Here is a 21,012-nt window from a genome sequence, read left to right as displayed (position 1 = left end):
TAGCCTCAGCTACAAACTCATTGCTGGTTGCCGCGGGATGGCGCTACTAATGCGAGGACGTTGCGCTGTATTCTTACCAGCAACCCCCCTCATGGCTAAAATGGACTGTCCCTCAGTGTTTCGCAAATACATAGTACTCACAGCACTCATACCCGGTACCCCGTCTCCGGAGAAGGGGTGCAAGTGGTAAATTGATCTCAGTTCAATGGCAACGCCGTAAAGTAAACAAACGCAGTCGTCGCACTGTAAAAGAGTCGCTTACAGTCATACATCGTCTTCGTGGTGCAACAACCTGCATTATCGAAATAATTGTATCCTAACATACCGTGATACTGATATATAGTCCAGTTTTCGCATGAAAAGTATTTTGTAAACATTTTTAGCATAAAACGATGCATTTCAGAAAGTTTCAAGTTAAAGAGAAAGTAAATACAAAACAATCATCAATGGCAATGCACATTCCCTGTGTTGTTTTACCAGTAACCGATCTCTGTGTTCAGTACAAGTCACATATATACCAAAATGACTCCATCCATCATCTGTATGTCGATTCAATGCAATATGACTGGGAGTGAATGGACTGATAAAATGTAATATTATTATCGCATATACAGACTGGAAAACTATGCTGGGCATTGGTAACATAAAAATGATCATCGGCTATTTTTATTCTAATGTAATTAAAAAATATGACATGCATACTATCCCAGTATGCATGATCACAATACCCTGTTCATCTACGAGAAATGACTCCAGACAAATTTACAGAATGCGATTTTAGAATTTTAGACAAAATGACCGTCAATTCAACAAATCTTATCAAGTCACACTAAATACTACATAACCTATGTTATAGCTTGTGAGTATAGTACTTATGTATAAACTTTTAACTGACTCAGACGATATATATATTAGGCGAGGAATCGGTATATACATGTATACAAAGAAAATGGCCACCAATCAGCCATTTTTCTCGAATCTGGAAAAAATATGACGTGCACCTGTAACCTAATATGCATGATCCTGGTACAAAGTTTAAATAAAATCGTCTTGTTCATGTTAGAGAAACGATTCCGGAGTCGTTTACAGACTTCGATTTTATAATTTTAGACAAAATGGCCATCAATTCGACAAATTTGATCAATTCATAAAAAAACATTCTTTATTATTATAACCAAATATGTATACAAAGATTGAATTAAATCGCACTATTCACCTGCGAGAAACTGTTGTGAACACGTTTACGTAATTTAACAAAGTTGATGACCGAATGGCCCACATATTTGATCAAAATCGACGTGCATATTTAAGTCAACATACATAGTTTGTGTGTCAAGTTTGAATGTGATCAGTCAAAACATGTTCAAGAAATGGCCTCGAACGAACAGACGGACGAACGGATACCAACGTAACAGTAACGGATTTCATTACTGCTTATACATATGAAAACGGATAACTATAGATATAGATGCTGATAATTACAAGCACGTTGATTGTTACCGAACATTTCGCCTGAGACGTCTGGTATTATTTCGATATTATTTCAAAAATAGATATCTTCATTTACCATTAATTGTACATACATGTAACAAGCTGACCAATGACGTCTTGCCAGAAAAAAATGGACGTGTAAAAGTGTTATTTGCTCTCTGTTACGTTAGTGGGAAAATATTTCTCCGAAATAGTATTGGTGTCTCGCAGTCCGGGTTGTGGAATCTTCTTGTAGAATCAGTTGGACAGTTGGAGTGCATACAATCTGGTTACGATTGCCTAATGATACGTGCTGCATCAATATTCACTGTTACTAACATTGGATATTGTGGGTGCTGTCGTCATTGTAAATCCTTATTTCCTCGCCATACCTGGGACGGTGGCGTTTACTTTCATAGAATATCTACAAATCATTTGCTCTAAATAGACCCTCGCTCTAAACTCAAATCCAAAACAGACGTTTGTAGGATTATCAGTCAGTAGATAGAAGCGCGTTTGAGAATTCTCTCATACCAGCATGAGTAAAAAAAAAAAAAAACAACAAGAAGAGTGATTACATGCAAGAGCAGAGGACATGATGTCAAAATATATTTTCATTTGATGGTATGTGCTTGAAAAAAAATGTAACTATATAGGGTATATAAAAACATTTTGTAAAGAGCAGTGATATGGGTCTCATATAAACAACGATGGCGACTTTGACTGTTGTGCAGATCATGGAGTTAGAAAGGACCTTTTCTAGCTCCAAGCGCAGATCAACGAGACAGTATAAACTGAGACGTTACCAAGCTTTAATTGGTTAATTTACGATGTAATCAGTTAGCCCGAGTAGAAATTTATACTTGTAATTACTTTAGACAAAATGACCAAATCTTATTATCGCATTGGGTTATGGGAAAATCATTGTTTATCAACACAAATGTCGCACATGCGCGGCGCAACGACCAGCGCCCTTTAAATTCAAAATCTCTAGTTTTTTAGGGAGTCTCAGAGTGCTGACTTACTAGACTATGCAGAAAGGAATTCATGATTACAGAAAAAATGAGAACTTCAACCCTATTATATTCTCAAAGGCTAGATCAGGTTGAAAGAAAATTACAGTTGTTTTGTTTTTGTTTTGTTCTGATACAGTAAACCACGGTCCCTCTATAGAGGGACTGTGAGTAAACTAAAATCACGGTAACCGTGCTAAAATCAAGGCACATTGTAGTCTGATAGTTTGACATGGTCGGCAATAGCTATTGCGCCATCACCGACGGATTCATTTGAATGTAAACTACGTCAGGATGACGTCAGGCTTTTGCTGGTTCCCGCCTCAAGTGTCATAGCGTATCAACTTGCCATTCGCAACGGACGCCGGGAACCAGTGAAACGCCAGGCTCTGCATTTGCTGGTTCCCGACGTCCCTTGCGATCGGCAATTTAATAAACACAGAGATTGAACACGAGGCTACTAAATGGTATTTGTCCTTGACGCAATATAATAATACATGTATATGACGAATTCAACGTAGCAAATCCCGAACGTATTGAGACAACATATATATGATCAGAGGTACATTAATTAAATACATAAAAACTGTATATACAACAAGTAAACAATATTATCAATGTTAAACAAAAACTCATGGAAATGTAATATTTTAATTTTTATCTTCAAGTACCAGTAATATTTCTTTACTGTATTTTTATGATAAGTATAGTTTCAATTTTTTAGAATAGTTTGTTATACCTTTATTACATCTGTGTTCAGCTAAATTTATTTGACGCAAAACTTTGTATCTACAATACATTGTCCATGGTCAAGAAACTAAACTATTAACAACACAATAAAAACACGACAACAACAAACAACAACAACAAAGAAAAACAAAGTTTTAGATATAATATATAAATTTTATAATAATATATAAAGTTTGTTATTGTTAACAAGTTTTAAACTATATTGCATTTGAATCAATATTCAAATAATGATACACTAGCAATAAATAGCGTAATATTACAAAGCAATTGTTCACGGCTCTATTTATTCACACTTATATTATAACCAGGAAGTTTTACTGCAGCATAGCGCCATCAAGTTTGGGGCCGCTTAACTTAACCATTATAATTGTCTTCTGCTTTCAATATTTAAATAATTTGGAAGAAATAAGTAATATTGGCGCAACAGCTTGTATAATATAGGTAGGTAAAGATTATTTTAGCTCCCTAGGCATTCTTAACCGTTTTATTTGACAACTTAGCAGTGTGGTAGATGTGTGATGTGGTGCGACGCAGTGTCATTGACGTGTGACCTCTAGTGCGACTTCATATTTACAGAGTGTACGGTCCACACGACTGAGAACGCTGTTTTCATCTTCCATTTTCTAGGATATTGTGATAATTCTTACAAAGAATTCACTGTTCAGGGAAGTACGGATCCAGGAAATAGGTGTGTGATGTCGGACCTCCCTCCGTGTCAGATTTGCGGAGAGTCGTCTTCTGGGTACCACTGTGGTGCCTACACTTGCGAAGCTTGCAAGGTATGTTTGTTAATAATATACATATGTATTTAATTAACGGTGATCGATACAATCATATGTATTGATACGCACCGAGTTGTATTTAGTTGTTAAATGTCTTTTACCTGACAATGAAATGTGATGGTTCCGGCTGAAATAAAAGTTTAAAACACTGTAATGCGTTTACTATAAGTTGAATAGCCGTTCATTTTGAAGCTGACCCTGGGTCAAATTGTGGCGTGTGTTTCAGAACAGATGCGACGAAGTTCACGTGGGGACTTGGTAAATCTTCACACGTTTTTCGTATCTGGTACTGTACCCTCATGTCTGTACTTGCCTGGGATGAAAAAAAAGAGACCATTCAATCACGTGTTGTGAGCCAAAACAACAACAACAACAACAACAACAACAACAACGTTATCAACGTATCTGTTTTCCTCAATGCCTTGCCTTTGAAAGCATAGTCACGCGTGCGGTAGCTGCTTTTATCATTTATATTTTGTTTTCAGAAGTATACGCTCTTGCCCCTGTGTCACAAACTGTACATATAAGAGTTGTTGCTCAACTCAAGGTCAATTTCAACCACTTGGTCGTAGTTATCAGCGAATTTTGTTACCTTAAAATTATCCTTTTGTTGTCAACACTTTGATGATATTACCACACAGATGTATATTTTCACCCACTCATTTATGTGTCAAAAAAAAAAAGAAAGTGGTCTTTTAGAGGGTCTATGATTTAGATGTTATTTTAGTCCATTCACATTGATATCATCACCATTTCAGTTTCTATTCAATTTCACGTGAGGAATCGTGATAGTCGTGGCAAACTTGTACCTAGATGCTCACTGATTGGTGCAATTAATAGTTATAAATTCATCAGTGGACGTTGGTTATATGTTTCCCTTAATTTATCACATGGTTGAAATTGAAAACTGCGAATTGCACTACTTTTATTTATTTATTTATTTGTTTGTTTGTTTGTTTTTATACACTCCAAAACAGATTAAAATAACACAAAATTAAACTACAAGAACTTAATAATAATGGGATATAAATTACAGTTTTACGACACTGACAATATACATTAGTGATTAAAAGCAAACCTGCTTTGCTTTTCTCTTAAAAACTGCTTTTGATATATATACTGTATGGGATCATGTAAACTGAGTGTGCTGACCATTGATAGCTTCACTCTGTGTGCATTAAATGGAATGCCACTCTAGTAACTACATGATACATATACATAGGAAATCCTTACATTACAGGAACTGGTGAGAGGGTGAACTGGATCAATTGGGAGAATGTGAATGAATGTTTGCAATTTGAATTTGGTTGCGAGTAAAATGTACTGATAACAATAAAGTGAATGTGAGAGCAAGAATCTAAATAATCAAAATTAAGGGCAAAATACCAGGCATGGGATGTGCAGATTATTTCATAATTGGTAAATGGTACCATGTATAATAAATATTTTATAATAACATCAATAATATTAAGAATTTATACTGATAATTATTAAAAACATTTATTGTCACAGTTAACAAATACCTTATTGCTATCTTAACCAAACAATCAAAGCAAAAGAAAAACAATAATTAGAAGAAGAAAAAAAGAAACCTAGGGGAATGACATGATTATGAATATTCTTCACAAATATACAAAAATTAGCAGTTAGCTGTAATTTACTATGCTAAGGTATTTGGGTGATCACACATGGTAATACCCATGATAACATTAGATAATTTGCAACAGCACAGTATTAGTAAAACCCAAGGTCAAAGGTTGCATTCATAGTATGCTACAACTTCTCTTTCAGTGTTTTGTGTATTGTGACTATATATAAACCTAGGAAGCCAGGAAATAAAAACTGGCTATAGAAATTTACGTGGTGAGTCATTTAAGGTATTCAATGGAATAACTCCATTCACTTCCCCACAAAATATTTCTATTCTTCTTTTTATATCCAGGAAATTTATTGTCCACAAATAACTTTTTTATGAAACAAAGTTGATATTTTGTTTTCCAGTTTATATTAAAAATTCACTGTAATTAAAGTTAACTGAAATTGGCTCACTACAAATGTATGTGTGTTATTATTATTAAATCCTGAACATATTGCTCCATGCACAATCATCTGGCATACAAGTCGTGAATAAATAAATATAAAACTAATTTATTATATTAGTCCAGTTGATAAAGCACAAATATTGTGCACTTCTGGGTACAAACATTAAACATGGCAAAAATGTACTACTCAGGAAGTTGATAATTTCTTGACATACATGTAGTGCAACTTGACCATTGCCCTCTAGTGGCAGCTAGCTCCCTACAATTATCAGTATTGTCAGTATGACCTGTGACTTCAGACTTGGATGTGAGTGATGAATACATCTACATCATGAGTAACTTTTCTGCAAAAATTAATAATTTTTATGGCTTGAATGAATATTTTTAGTTTAAGTAATACATGCTGAAATTGTAGATTTTATTCCAGACACCATGGCTCAAAAAGGGGACATTTTCTGGCAGCAAATACCTGTATAGCAAATGCCTAAAATGGATCCTAGCTCTGCTGTAAACTTCTTCAAGCGGAGCTAATCATATTACCGATTGTCTGCTGACATTCGTCGTCTGTGTTCATTTGTTACTTTTCCGACTTCTTCCTGAAAACCACAAATCTGATTGCTTAGATACTTGGTGTACATACAATGTATACCTTGGGTAGACCTCTCCTAGATTTGTTCATTTCATGATGATATCTTCAATTTTCTAATTTAAATAGTAAAGAAATACTGCAATAGATTGATAGCTCAATGGGAAACAGAAAAATAAAGTACGAAATTATGCGACAAAAACAGCAAAATAATCAGGTTAAATATGAGTGAAAATATATAGTTTTATAATATCTGTATATTAAGTTCAAGGGTAATTTTATAGGTTGCTATTTAATTGATATTTTTAGTCTCCCTGTCATTTTTACCTATGTGATTGTTTCTAGGGGGACATGATCATATCAGCTGGATTTATAGTAAATATCAGTATTAAAATCATTTGCGTTTATTATGTTTGTACACCAGCTGACTGTGGTACCATATAACTGATTATGATAGTAATTTCATGTGCTGTCACTATATTCTTTATCACAATGCACACAGAAGCTCTTTTGTGTTGCTTTTTATTTACTTTGGGTCAATGTTGTTCCTCCTTTCCTTTCCCATGTCACTCGAGTGATAGTGAAACTTAACGGTTCTAATATTGGCAAAAGTAATACTGGTGGCATATATGGTGGCATGTATTGGCTAAGTTTACAGATGGTTATGTTAATGATTTATTTAATATAAAAATAAAAACTCATTTTATAGAATATTCCTTCTGCACTGTACTTTCCTGCTCAATTTCTGTGCCACATCATTCATCATTTTAATAATCTGTTGAAAGTTGGAAAAATAACGGTTTTAATCACTCATTTAATCCCAGGATAATAGCTCTCTTTCATTGAAATATTCCCTCCAGCATTATTGTTTTTAGATTGATTGATAAAGTTTCATTTTCGCTATCTGTGCAGTCGCTTCAAGTAACCCGCCAATTTCTGTTTAGCTTTTGTTCATAATATATAAGTTCAATGTTGGAATAAAAATTAACTTGTATGCTTGGTAATATCTACAACATTTTAAATCTATATGACAACTCATAAAGAGAAACTGTTCAGGTAATGAAGAGCTTTCAACATTTTGTGTCATCTGCTGGATAAATTATATTGGATGTGCAGCGTTCTCACATGATTATACATTTTACAGCAAGCTATTAAAAATAAATAGGTGACCCTTGATTTTATTTATTTTTAGATGTGGTTCATGGGTCATTAATTTATTAGTTCAAATTCAAATAAAATTAAAATGTTTTATATTTGATTATCTCTTAATTCTCGGTCAATTTTGTATTCATGTTTGACTTTAATTAAATCTTTTCACAAAGTACAAGCAAAATAAGTGCACATATGTTGTACTCAACCAGTGATATGGTCATTACTTTTCAACAATGGTTGTTTTGCATAGCTTCTGTAAAATGTACATGTAATACAAAATTAATTCTAAACTATTTGGATGATGCTGTGGTGGACAATTGCAGTCCATTAGATTGATCCCATGTCCATTCTTGGTTGATTTAACAATTTAACTTTTTGATATGCAGTATGTGTAAGAAGTTGGGTTATATGGGAAATTGATGGGACTATATATGCACCATTATTATGCTTTACTATTTGTCAAAATGTTTAGGTGTCATTATTCTGACTCAAACTGCATTTTTGTTATAAAGTACAAAGTTGAATTTTCAGCAATATTTTAATGAAGGTTTTTTGAAATTATGAGTAACTTGAGCTAAAAAACAAATCAAGAAAGTTACCGCACTCATAAGCTTTCCTGATTAAAACCTGACATATTTTTATAGTTATTGTTGTCTTCATTACATTTAATCACATCTTGAATTGCTCTTTTAAATTCCTCTTTGAATGCAAGCTAAGAGCAACTAACTTAGGAAATATGTGTTGTTCAGTTTTCAACATTAGTAAGGCCTGTACAGTAAACAAGAGAAGATATTGGTGTGCAATCACGTGGAAACTACATTGACTTGGGGACGCTTTAAAAAGGGAAGACTCAATCACACAAGTAACCTGTAGAATGCTGTGTGGGTAATATTTTTATATTGATTTTTGTTGCATTTGCAGCAAATAGTTACCAAACAATGAGAAATCTATAGGATTGAATATACCCCACAGCTGGCTTCACATGCATAGTTCAAGCCTGCCTAACTGGTGCTTACACCAGGATTTAGTTACAGCACCTAGGCGGTATGTGGTTACAGCTTAATGTTCGAGTAATCGCAAGAAATTGACATGACAATAGAAATTCATTAAAGACTGGCACTCCCATGCAATTAACAGCGAGTGAAATTCCTGGGATTGAAACATATATTTTGAAGTCACTGATGTAGGCAACGAATAACTGCAAGTTGATATAAAGACGAGGTAGTTTATTTAATCAGTGCTCAACTAGAGGCTGAAATTATGATTAATTTGTTTATTTCAATTTCTCCTGACGTTAAATAGAATACACTGGTGAAACACGGTACCGTAAAATCTGTAGTAGAAGCCGCATCCCTAATAGAAGTTGCACCCATTCTTTTTAAACAATTGGGAGCCAAAAAATCATCATTTCTCATATGTGTAGATGCTCTAATAGAAGCCGCACCCCCTCTATTGGATTGTACCATTTTAATAGAAGCCGCGGTTTCTAATACAGATTTTACAGTAGTAACTGTGGGTGAAAGGATGTTTTGGGGTGTAGTTTACATTGTATATGGAGTGGTAGGGTCAGGTGTAATTTGTTCATTTCCAACTATTATGAAGACGCGTATAATTTCACTTAATTTATTTTTGCTGACATGTTTTCAAGCATTACATGTGAATCTAATTTTCACTGTGCTGTGTCTCAATAGAGTATGAGGGGAAATGGCATATTCACTGGAATTTATTTCAGGGGAAAAATGTTTTCAGTGATAATGAAGTATTATGACAGATACCCTCCCCGTGGCTTTCATTGCGTATGGAAGTTATTTTCACGAGTGATGTGGTGTATCCTGCTGCCGTACTTTCACGAGCGAAGCCACGGAGAGGGTGTGGGGTTCTGTTATTATACATAGGTCCCATATTTGATTATTTCATATTAAAAAAAGAACGTGCAACAAACCGGGATAGAAATTTAGGTCGGGGAACCCAATTGCCCATTAATATATGCTCCAAGACAGTGCTGCGACCTAGCAACGCTTGTCAGTGTAGAACGCGTGTCGCTGTACGTGTGAAAATAAAATAATCAGACGTCTAATTTGAGTCATTGTCCGAATAAATAACTCGTAGATGTTTAAGCGCGGTGGTCGTCGCGCAGCGCGTGTTCGAATTTCATGTAAATAAACAATGTATTTTACACGCGTTGTATATGTCGCTATGAGTCCCATATCGAACAGGACGCGACACGACGACTGTCGCCCTTTAGTTGGGACCACGACAGAACCAGAACTTAAACTGGGCGACTACGATACACGGTTTATGTTGAAGTTAAAAGTTCCTCCACAGATCTGTGCATTGGCAAACATGCCGTGCAACTGCGGTACTCCACTGACGGAATGACTTTCGTTGACATCGGTCGTCGCTGACTTGTGAGCTGCACACTACAACTTCGTTTGTGATGTTGCTTGCTGGTCGTGGATAGACTGAGTCTTGGTTACCAGTTAAATGTTGCTCATTTGGCGTTGGTAATCTTTATTTGGAACTGAGTAACGCCGCAAAGTCGCCAGCAGAAACCTCATGGTATATCGATGTTGATGGTTGCGGCTGCATATTAATCAGAGATTTTACTGCGGGTCCAGGCTGCGGGTGGATCTTCCGAGAGCCCTTCAAGATTTATAAAACCCAGTTTCCAGGTGGTCAACAAACATCAAGTTCTCCCAATCCTAGTATTCTATGTGATGTACATCTAACATGCCAAAAATGCTGGTGAACAATTTGAACCCGACAAAAATAGCAGACGGAAATGTGTTTACAAAATAAAAATAGTGATAAATTACTTGAAATAGATACCAGGAAGGGGAGGGGGTAAAAGAAAAGTTATATAACATTTTATTATTCAATAATTTATTAAAATACATAAGTTTATCCAATTCCCTGTGATACAACACCTCAGACATAGCTCATTGTACTCGGCTTGAGTGTGGGCAAAAAGTTACTATTTGAATTTTTGATATCTTTTTTCATTAATGAGAAAGTTGACCCCGAAGTTAGAGTAACTGTTCAGCAGGAATGGCTTTTTAACTCTTCTGTGATTTTTTTGGTTTGGCTGATTTTGTTCATACTTGACAGGCAGGTCGTACCATCACTAATTGGAAAAACAATTCTGACCTACCGTTACCATGGCAACAGCCAAAATCTGTTTTTTGAATACTTTCGCCCCAAATTTATTACCTCCTACCAGTCTTGTAATAGCAGTGTCTAAATGATCATGCCTTTTATTCTGGCTACGTTGCGCACTGGTAAGAGATCACCGGCGCCGACATTGTTACCACTGTCAACGTAATCCCAACGCAGCTTTGAACTTTGAATAAAATGTAAATGCTGCCTCCAATCTAGAAAATACTATCGCAAAACGGTTGGAAATAATACAATTAACGGCTGAATACGTCCTAACAATAAAATAAAGTGACTTCTAAAGACTGAATGTTATTTTGCGAACCTCGTATAAGGTGCCCGGTTTTAGTTATAAACAGACGTTAGCTTTTTTTTTACCGGTTTGTTTTCATTGGCAACCGAAGTATTTTTATTTTGTAAACAAATTTTCGTCTAGTATGTTTATCCAGTTCAAATCGTTCAGCAACATTTTTGGCATATTAGGTGTACATCACATGGAATACTACGATTGAGAGAACATGATGTATGTTGACTGATTTTTATCATAGTACGAAGTACCAGAGGGTTACTCAGTTCCAAATAAAGATTACCAACGTCAAATGAGCAACCTTTGACTGGTAATCAAGATTCATTTAATCCATGACTAACAAGCAACATAACAAGCAAAGTTGTAGCATGCAGTACTAGTAAGTCATCCCGTCAGTGAAGTACCGCAGTAGCACGGCATGTTTGCCATCAGCATTGTATTCAAACGAATCACGTGGTGTGCCGTTCTCGTTCAAACCCGGGATTCGATCAATAGGGGAGTTCCAGTAAAAAAAACACATTGCAAATCATGCAAGTTCAACATTTTCAAACCAATATACTAAAGCGATGAAAAAGAAGGATAGATATTACTTTTCACTATACACATCTCTGTTGATACTATCCCTCACATATTCTACTCCCAATTACTTCTGCGTAAAATGGACTAGCCTCTTTTCATGTTGACATTCAGAGTAAAATCATGTGACAGGCTGTTAAAATTGGCTTGAATACCGGCCATTGACTTACATCTCAACGAACTCTGGTGACCTATTGTCATTAATACCTTCATAGTATGGGCGCGTGTTCTGTGGATTGCGTACATAATTCCTAATACCAACAAATTGTCCGAGCCTAACTACGGTTGATATTATATTCTCAGTGATCGTTATAAACACTTTGTATGCTCCATGCCACGTTTTGGAAACTATGATTATCTGAGTACCTCATTTTGAGAGAATGTCACCTCAATGCTAATGTCGGAGTTAAGGACAGTACAATACAAATCAAATCAACATTTTCAAACCAATATACTAAAACAGAAATGCTCAGCGATGAAAAAGGATAGATATTACTTTTCACTATACACATCTCTGTTGATACTATCCCTCACATATTCTACTCCCAATTACTCCTGCGTAAAATGGACTAGCCTCTTTTCATGTAAAATCATGTGACAGGCTGTTAAAATTGGCTGTTGCATACTCTTTCGCCGGTCTGGAAAATGTGTTTAATTAGCTCTCATTCAAGCAACAATGCAGATTTCCCAGTGGGAGTGAAACTATTCGACTCTGCCACTAAAAAATAGGGGTGTTTTCAGCAAAAAATGAATAACCCTGAAATGCACACAACATACTGAATTTCGGAACAAATTGTGCATTACTTACAGCAGCAGAATACCACAGAAATGTCAGACGAAACATGAAAACACTATATATTGTATTTCGGCCTGAACCCTCTATATTGCAATTCAAGGAATTAACCCCTTATGTGCATCCATTTCCCACCTTGGTATCACCCACCCCTGAAAACAAACTCTTAATACCACGCTGAAGCGTTTGGTAAAAAGAATCTATGGAAATGCTCTGTTCTTTGTGATGATTACTTGAGAATACCGTAATTGTACCAGTTGCATTTTATGTCAAAGGTTTCTTAAAAATAAAAGATTAAAGGGTCATACACTGCATTTTAGTATATATTTTTATATTTTTTATTAGACGCATAAAATCCTTAGGAAAGGATAAAAAGGGTCTTACAGAAAGAAATTAAAAAACTACAATCTGAAAAGGAAAACAAAAAATAAAAACTTTTCTAAAAAATATAAAACAAATCAAAAACAATAAAGACAATTTGCAGCCAATGGTGAATACAGAATATAGAATGAACACAAAATGTAGCCTAATACACTGATAGTTGTTGCTGTTTTGTTCCATAGCTGTTTTTTAGGAAGACTGCTAAGGCTGGTGCTAGAGTATGGTTTCCCATAATCAAAATGAATTTATTCTGACTGTTTTCTTTATCAAAATTTGGAACTTTATTTTGTGCAGTCAGGAATAATTTGTCCTTATGGTGACTGTAAGCTGGATATTTCATTACAAAATGTTGCTCATCCTCAATTATATTTTGGCTGCACATATCACATGTTCTTTTATCAAGTGGCACATTATTATGTCTGCCTTTCTCAATTTTAAGGTCATGCTTGCTTGTCCTGAATTTTGCAATTAACCTTCTAAGACCATGGTTCTGCATATTAATTAGGTAATTTTCAATTTTTAAATCTTGTTTGAAAAGTCTGTATGTTCTTAGTTTGTTTTTAGCCAAGGTTTCTTTTCTATTGTCATTATGCATGTCTAAGATCCATTGGTTCTCAAATGATTTGTTTATTTTTTTATGAATAAAGTCTAAATTTTTCTTATTTATTATTTCACTTGAGTTTATAAAGGTGACAACATCAATATCTTGCATGAGGGTTTCTACACTTGTAAACCATTTACTTTTTACATTCTTATTTACTAAGTAGGCTTCTCTTAATAGTGTGTTATCAGAGTTTGTTACCCGGTTGAAATACTTAAGTCGTTGTTTCTTGATAAAACAATATAAGTATATTTGTTAGTATAAGTTTTAATCTATGTAATACTGAAACCAAAATGACCTTTGTTAGTAAATGAGAAAACATGGAGTTATATTTCATGTCATATGCTAAAAGGTTTTATAGTGAAATGATCTTTCACCTCTAGGTGTTTTTATACATATACATTTGTACTTGAGCATAGCCATGTGAATCCTAAAATTTTACTCCATGTATATTTCTTTAGTTATCGCAAAGTTAATTTTAGATCAGTATTACATGCAAAAATAAACTCTAAATGCAAAATCAACGCAAAACAACAATATAAAATACATCTCATGACGATACCTGTATAGAATTTTACTATTGGATGCACATGCATTATTCATATTTGAACATAGAAACAACGCAGTCATTTACATAAGCACATACACTACTAATAGAGTAAATATGTAAGTGTTTTTGCATATTACATATAACTGCTGAGGGCAGGATGTTTCATCTATTACGATGTGTACAGTGGAAGGCTCAGAGCTAGGAATTTACTTGTAAATGTATTCGTAAAAAACGCTTTTCAGCTGTCATTAAAATTCGAATATTTAAAAATGATTGCGTCAAGTGCTAAATTTTGTCTATGCCTATAATGCACGCACATGCGTTTACATGACATAAAAAATGCAGCCGCCCACATTCAAAATCAGGTGGTTGCTGATTGGATAAGTTTGAACTATCATTACTGGTAATAGTAACTAGAATTAAGTTGATGTCACTATACCATTCCCAAATTGGTCAATTTGAATTCTAACATTCATTTTGATTAATAAAAATGTATATTATGAAAGGTTTATAATGACTATTATAGCTTTATGACTTTTACTGTATGTCCTTTATCAGTCTCTTAGATAATTGTGTTTAACTTGCAATATTGAAAAATGTTATTCTGTCAGTTAATTTATGACTAGTAAATCTTAGTTGTCTTACCACTTGCAGATGTGTTGAATATTTTGAACAGTCATTATCCTTTTTGAAACATAATTCAATGCGGCTAATAAATATGAACTGTAGTATTTTATTTTTGATGACAAGTTAACAACAATCTTATGGATTTTATAATTAAAATAGTGACATGAATGATAAAAGATGTGACCTGATAGCAAAGGTCAGTATGTCGCTAACTGAACTGTAAGTGGTTCTAAGGTTTGCCCCGTTTAGAGACCAGCCATGTTTGGTTTTCTACATTATATGTATTAAAGACAAATGGGAAAACTGTTTGCTGAAAAAAGTTGTTATACCTGGTAGATAACTGTTATGCTCTTGTGTGTCACAAATGAATTGGTGCATGTCAAATTAAAGAAATCAATTTTTGTGTTTAATTAGAAGGGAAAATTATTATTATTAGATTATTTTCTTGCTGACATATATATTTTTGTAGGCTCAGATGTTGAATAATTTAGTGGCAATCACTCTACTGGGTGTCTGACAACCAGTATCTTCTTAGTCAGGGAAAAACCAAACATGAAAAGATTAGTTACTCCTTTGTGAATCATGATTGATTTTTTATACGGTTTTATGCTACTATGAGATTATCATGAGAATACAGCAAAGTATACATGGCCGATGCTTAGCAGAGTTTGATAAATAACCATATTGACAGATTGCATGTACTTTGTTCTTGTTACACAGATCAGCTTTCTCGTATAGTAGATTGATCTATACTTGGATTGATTAAAAGAAATAATTATTATATGTATTCTATAATTAATTCATGGTGTTTAATTGTGTTTTAATTAATTTATATTGTTTTTATGCAAAAAATAGCATAAAAATATACCTTGACATTTACTACGTTTACATGGCAGTATTCTATTGGAGCCGAACTACTGATTCATCCAACGATTAACAGGAGATTATATCCAATGCCTTTACATGGTCGGGCCGAACGAGAGCCGAGATCCGCCCAAAGTCCAATCCAGTTCATTCAGAGCCGAACAGAACAGCGTTCTAAATTACTTAGTATGAAAACAACATGGCTGAAAACAATTTGGTGTTGTATTGTGTTGCTGTTTCTTTACATGGCACGATGTATGCATCTGTTGAGCTGAGAGAAAAAGGAAATAGCCACAAGTTTGAGACAATGTACTAGTGTTATGATTCAAATATCTTGCATATAATAGAATATAAGGCAGCTAAAATACATTAAATTTGTTAAAACTATTCACATAAAATATTGTCATGCAAATTTACCGTCTTTAAATTGTTCTACTGTGGTGATATGTGTAATGGTTGTCACCTAAACTTAGTAGGGACACGTCGCCGTACTGTGACCACTTCCACGATTTTTATCTTCGGTGTCTTTAAAAGGGTTCTTCAATTTCCATTGGATCGGTTAGTCATCCTGTTTGGTACACCATTTTTATGTTTCCTGTAGGGCTATAAATGTATTGCAGTATTTCTTTATTCTGCCAAATGGACATTAAGGTGTGTACCTCTTCGTCAAGCCAGAAAGTACGCGATATTGTCTCTGCCATAATTGAAATAAGAGGTTACTTTGATGATTGAGGGTGTGATTTCAGCCTGATAGTTGGGCCCTGATGTGTATACACGATCAGAGCCATGTCTGGCCTAACCCTATCAGAGTTTAACCCCAAGGGGTTATTGCACCCAAACTTGGCTTGAGCTTAAGGCGTATACTTGGTCATTTTTGCTGGCTTGAACGGTTGGGCCCCAATAAAATGCTGTTGTGTTAACGTAGCAATTGAACCTCACCATACACCTACACCTGTACTAGCAACAATTTGTACAAAACATGGACTTTTTTTACTCACGGGATTAAACATAACTACAGGCATGTGGCAAGGAAAATAGTGCTTTAAAGCTACAAAATCTGAGTGACATGTATGACCATGTAAATCGGAAGATTTTATTGGATGGTTACTTGACCCTGTATCCGTGCAAGCTCACCTGATCGATGAGGCTATCAGTTGCGTAATTTTTACCTTGCCCGTACCATCAAAGATGGAAGGGAAAGGTATATTAATAAGGGAAAAATTTTGTCCTGCGTTGTCGTCGTCGTCGTTAATAATTGTTATTGTGTGCATAATAACTTTACTAATTCTATTCCAAACTTCACCAAACTTGGTCACCTTATTCATCAGTATGAAGTCTTCCCTGAGTTTGAACAACAGATGTCCTGTATGAAAATATCATGCAAAAATTGAGAAAATCTGATAAAATATTTTGACTGTTTCTACTTGACTGATCACTGGTGATACACATCAAAGGTCACTGATCTCAGTGGAAATATGCATTGTTGTATGTGTTCAATGAAGCAAATGATTTATCTTGTAATAATATCCTTGGTAATGTATCTCAGAATCCCATACTGGGTTTCAAAACCAACTCATGGAGAGAATGCACAGTCTGATACACATTTGCAAACCTACCAATAAAATCTTTACAGAAAACAAGATGTCAGAAAATCAATATAAGCACTCCTATGAACTGGGTGTCAAACTTTGATCAAGATCTGAAGCTAATAGAAAATCTGTTTAGTTCAAATCAAAAACAATACATAAAAAATACATAAAAAGCAAAACATTTCATCCACATTTTAAAAAGAAAATTGTTCTAAAATATATGTATTCTGTATTTGACAAACAGTTCATTCGACTAATGAAAACTCACAGGAATATGTTTCAGCTATTAGAACAAAATGATACTGGTTTAAAAACGCACTTCAAAGATTGCAGTGTTTGAAGATGTAGTTTCTCAGGAGGCAACAGTACTGTTGACTTCTCCCTCCACTGGACACCAACTATTTAAGTTGATTTGCATACAAAGCAGAGCTTGCAACATGATAGCTATTCATAAAGGGTGTTTTTTTTACTTTTCATATAATACAGTAGTCACACAATGAGGCAGTTCATGTTTGTCAGTGAATCATTAATTTTTGACAGACACCTGTACAAAATACTTGGACAAAAGCCAGCTAAGATTTTCTGTTATCTTGCATGTTTTATGAATCTATTCACGTCTAAATGCAGCACTTTTTTTTTGCCATGAGGCATTTATTTTTATACTAAAATATCTGAATTACTTTGAATAAAGCTGGAAATTATGTCCCTTAAAATAATTAAACAAATGAGGCACCAATGTTTTTGTAAGATATTTACATCATTAAAGGACATTCGGTAGACTGATTCCCCACTGTTGGTTCAACCCCAAAACTTGTTTGTATTCATAATTAATTATGACAATGCATATTTATATTGAAACAAACTATGATAAAGGGAATTATATTATATAACAAAGGGCGAGGTCACCAGAGTTCAACTATGTTTTATTTCTGATTGCTTCTAAAGTATTCTAACAGTGAACTTCCATTATATATTTTTTGTGAAAATATACAAGTACCCAGTTTGTCCATTTTGGGTGTAACTTGGATGTCACAGCATTATATTTTGGCAGAGTTTTGTAATTTCAACAAAGTTCCATCGGAGCATCCTGTTGAATATTTGTATCCTATTAATTCACACTCTTGAAGGAATCAATCATTTTTACTGCTGTGTATTTATTTGTTTTTGCGTCACCAGAAGATTGGCCAAGTGCTTGAAACATCACCCATGGACAATCTTTTTCACGGTGGGGGATGTTTCAGATATATACTAAAAAGTTCATTCCTAGTGAACAAATATTGTTGAGAACAAAGAAATAAGTAAGCTGGTACTATTTCGAACAAAGAAAATGTACTTTCCTACTAAATACTGAACAATTACTGTCGGCTATCAAAGCTAGTTGCTAACTATTTTTAATTTATCTTTGATTTTTCTGTAGAGATTTTTCTTAAGAAGCACAAAAGTGAATTCCAAAGGAGAGGTACCGAAATATATCTGCCCAAAAGTGGGCAATTGTGAGATGACAAGGTCTACAAGAATCCACTGCCAGTATTGTCGACTACAAAAATGTCTAGCTGTAGGCATGGCCCGAAAAGGTAACTAGATATCTGTTTTTAAAGATATACAGTAATTATCATTGTTGTTGGGAAAACTACAAATGTACATAATGGTTTTGTAATCAGGTAGTTTATAAGCTTGTATGTAAAGCACTTTTCTTTTTTGAGCAGAATATAAAAGTAATGACTTGCATATGGCTAGGGTCAGTGAATGCATAATAACACTATCATGGTAACCTTACTGACCCACCCATGTGATTTCATGGATACGGTTGCAGGAAAAGGAAATAGAGAAATATTTCACTTGAAATACAATACCATAGGCTAGAAAGGATTAAAAAAGGAGGAAATACTGTCATGTAACTTATAGATACATAACACTTTTATTGTCTGTGACTGTGACAGTGACCTCCGAGATTGGAAGTCAGTTTGCCACCTCTGATATTCTGTAATTTTAGCAAATATGAAAAACTCAACTCAGATTTCTTGATACTTGGTATATACATGTGCTTGATTGCTTTGATACTTGGTATGAAGGGCCCTTTAGTTGTGCATTATGAGATTTGTAACAAGATTATAACAATTACAATTACCATGCAAAAGCAATATAAGTTAGGTTTGTGATATGGCAAGGATACCATGGTAATCTTGACAAATAGCTAATATTTCGTCACACAGAACATTATCAACTTTGTTTTGATTAGGTTATATTTCTAGGATAGTTAAATATTATTTGCAAATTAATTACTTGGTAATGGGTATATATAGTGGCATTCAATTTAAGGTAGCTACCTTGCTGACGTCATGCTAGCATGTCATTTTATTTGTTTAGTATCTTGTAAGACACAAACAGCATAAAATAACTGAAAAAAAAACTCCTGACAAAGCTGAAAAACACTTGTATAGAACGCTACACATTGCTACCTGCTATACACCGATAAAGTTTGCAATTTCATGCTGGCTCTGTGTTGACGATCTCAATAGCGACACTTGTTCTTATGGAAACTCTCCAAGTTTCCTTGAAAACTGCTTGACACAAATGATTTTATTGTGTGAACTAGTAGCTTCGTGGTAAGTGGTTTTTGCGGTAAGTGGGTTTTGTATTGGGTGGGTCTCGCGGGGAGTAGGGCTTTGTTGCAGTAACTGGTCTATTCATCGTTGTTGAGAATTAAAGTTTTTTTTCTTTAACAACTTGCGCTATTCTGGGAATACCATCCTTAGAAGCTATTAATTTGCCCTGATGATTTGTGCAGTTACTCTAGCAGGAGTTCCAAACTAAGACCCGTGCTTTGATAATGTGCATAGTTTCAAAAACCAAGAAACATTATCATTATGATCTTATTGGTGTTGCAAAGGATAGTTGAATATTGTTTATTAAAATTAATAATCCCCCATAACCGTTTTCCAATATAGATAAATTATAGTACAAATGTATAACTCAGTCTCAACAATGAAATAAATGTATATATATATATATATATATATATATTTACATTATTACTAATGCATTGCAAGAAATTGCAATATAAATATTCCGTCAGTAACACTTCTCAAGGGCGTATGTCAGTGTTATTTACGAAAATATTTGTTTATAATTTTATAAACTGGCTTGGCAATTCCCATCCCAATTAGATATAATGTGTACATATTTTAATAAATAAAATCAAAGATACACTAACAAAAATGAAATATTAATTATTTTATTATATAACCTGCACAAAAGTAATCAATATTTTTCCTTGCTAGAATGATGTGTAACTTCATATGGGAATCCTGATAAAGTTCACAGCTGGCGATTTCGCATACACGTATCAGGGATATAGTCAACTTCTTGTGAATTTGATTACCTAACGTTTTTAGGTTCATGTGCTGCAAGTTACAGAGCACATACCTTAGCGGTCGTCCCTCAGCAAATAATGAAGCAAAGGCATTTTTGATGTCAAAATCGAGAAACTCTCCCTTTTTACGCAAACTGGGAAGTTCAGGATGACAAAGATGAAATATCCAAGAACCAAAACTTACCAAAAATTATATCTCAAAGGTTAATATTCGTGGTGTATTTTAAGTCTAACCGGACCGGAAGTGGGAATTTGTTAGTACTCTAAATATTCAAACATATTTTAGTATAAGGTAGTAACCATTGCTTAATCAAGGCCCACCAAATGCGAGGGAGGGTCCGGGGGACTTCTCAGTTAAAAGTTTTGAAATTTAGATGCCTTTAGATGCAATCTGGGGCGTTTC

At 34.4% G+C, this 21,012-nt stretch overlaps 1 protein-coding gene across 2 annotated transcripts in view; it reads left to right on the top strand.

Moving 5' to 3' along the window:
* The first annotated feature begins 3,795 nt into the window (after window positions 1-3,795).
* Window positions 3,796-21,012, top strand: part of LOC100378019 (putative nuclear hormone receptor HR3) — a 40,569-nt gene continuing 23,352 nt past the window's right edge. Inside the window, exons 1-3 of one of the 2 annotated variants that reach the window (XM_085494153.1) lie at window positions 3,897-4,012; window positions 8,545-8,676; window positions 18,654-18,810. In XM_085494153.1, coding sequence (XP_085350279.1) covers window positions 18,735-18,810 — 76 coding nt within the window. In that variant the 5' untranslated portion in view covers window positions 3,897-4,012; window positions 8,545-8,676; window positions 18,654-18,734. Of the gene's footprint in view, window positions 4,013-8,544; window positions 8,677-18,653; window positions 18,811-21,012 lie in introns of both variants that reach the window. The other variant, XM_078009601.2, reaches the window with a different exon arrangement.

This window comes from Saccoglossus kowalevskii, chromosome 2 (genome assembly GCF_978046115.1).
Source record: "Saccoglossus kowalevskii chromosome 2, keSacKowa6.1, whole genome shotgun sequence".
Lineage (NCBI taxonomy): Eukaryota > Metazoa > Hemichordata > Enteropneusta > Harrimaniidae > Saccoglossus > Saccoglossus kowalevskii.
This window is presented reverse-complemented; position numbering and strand designations above follow the sequence as displayed.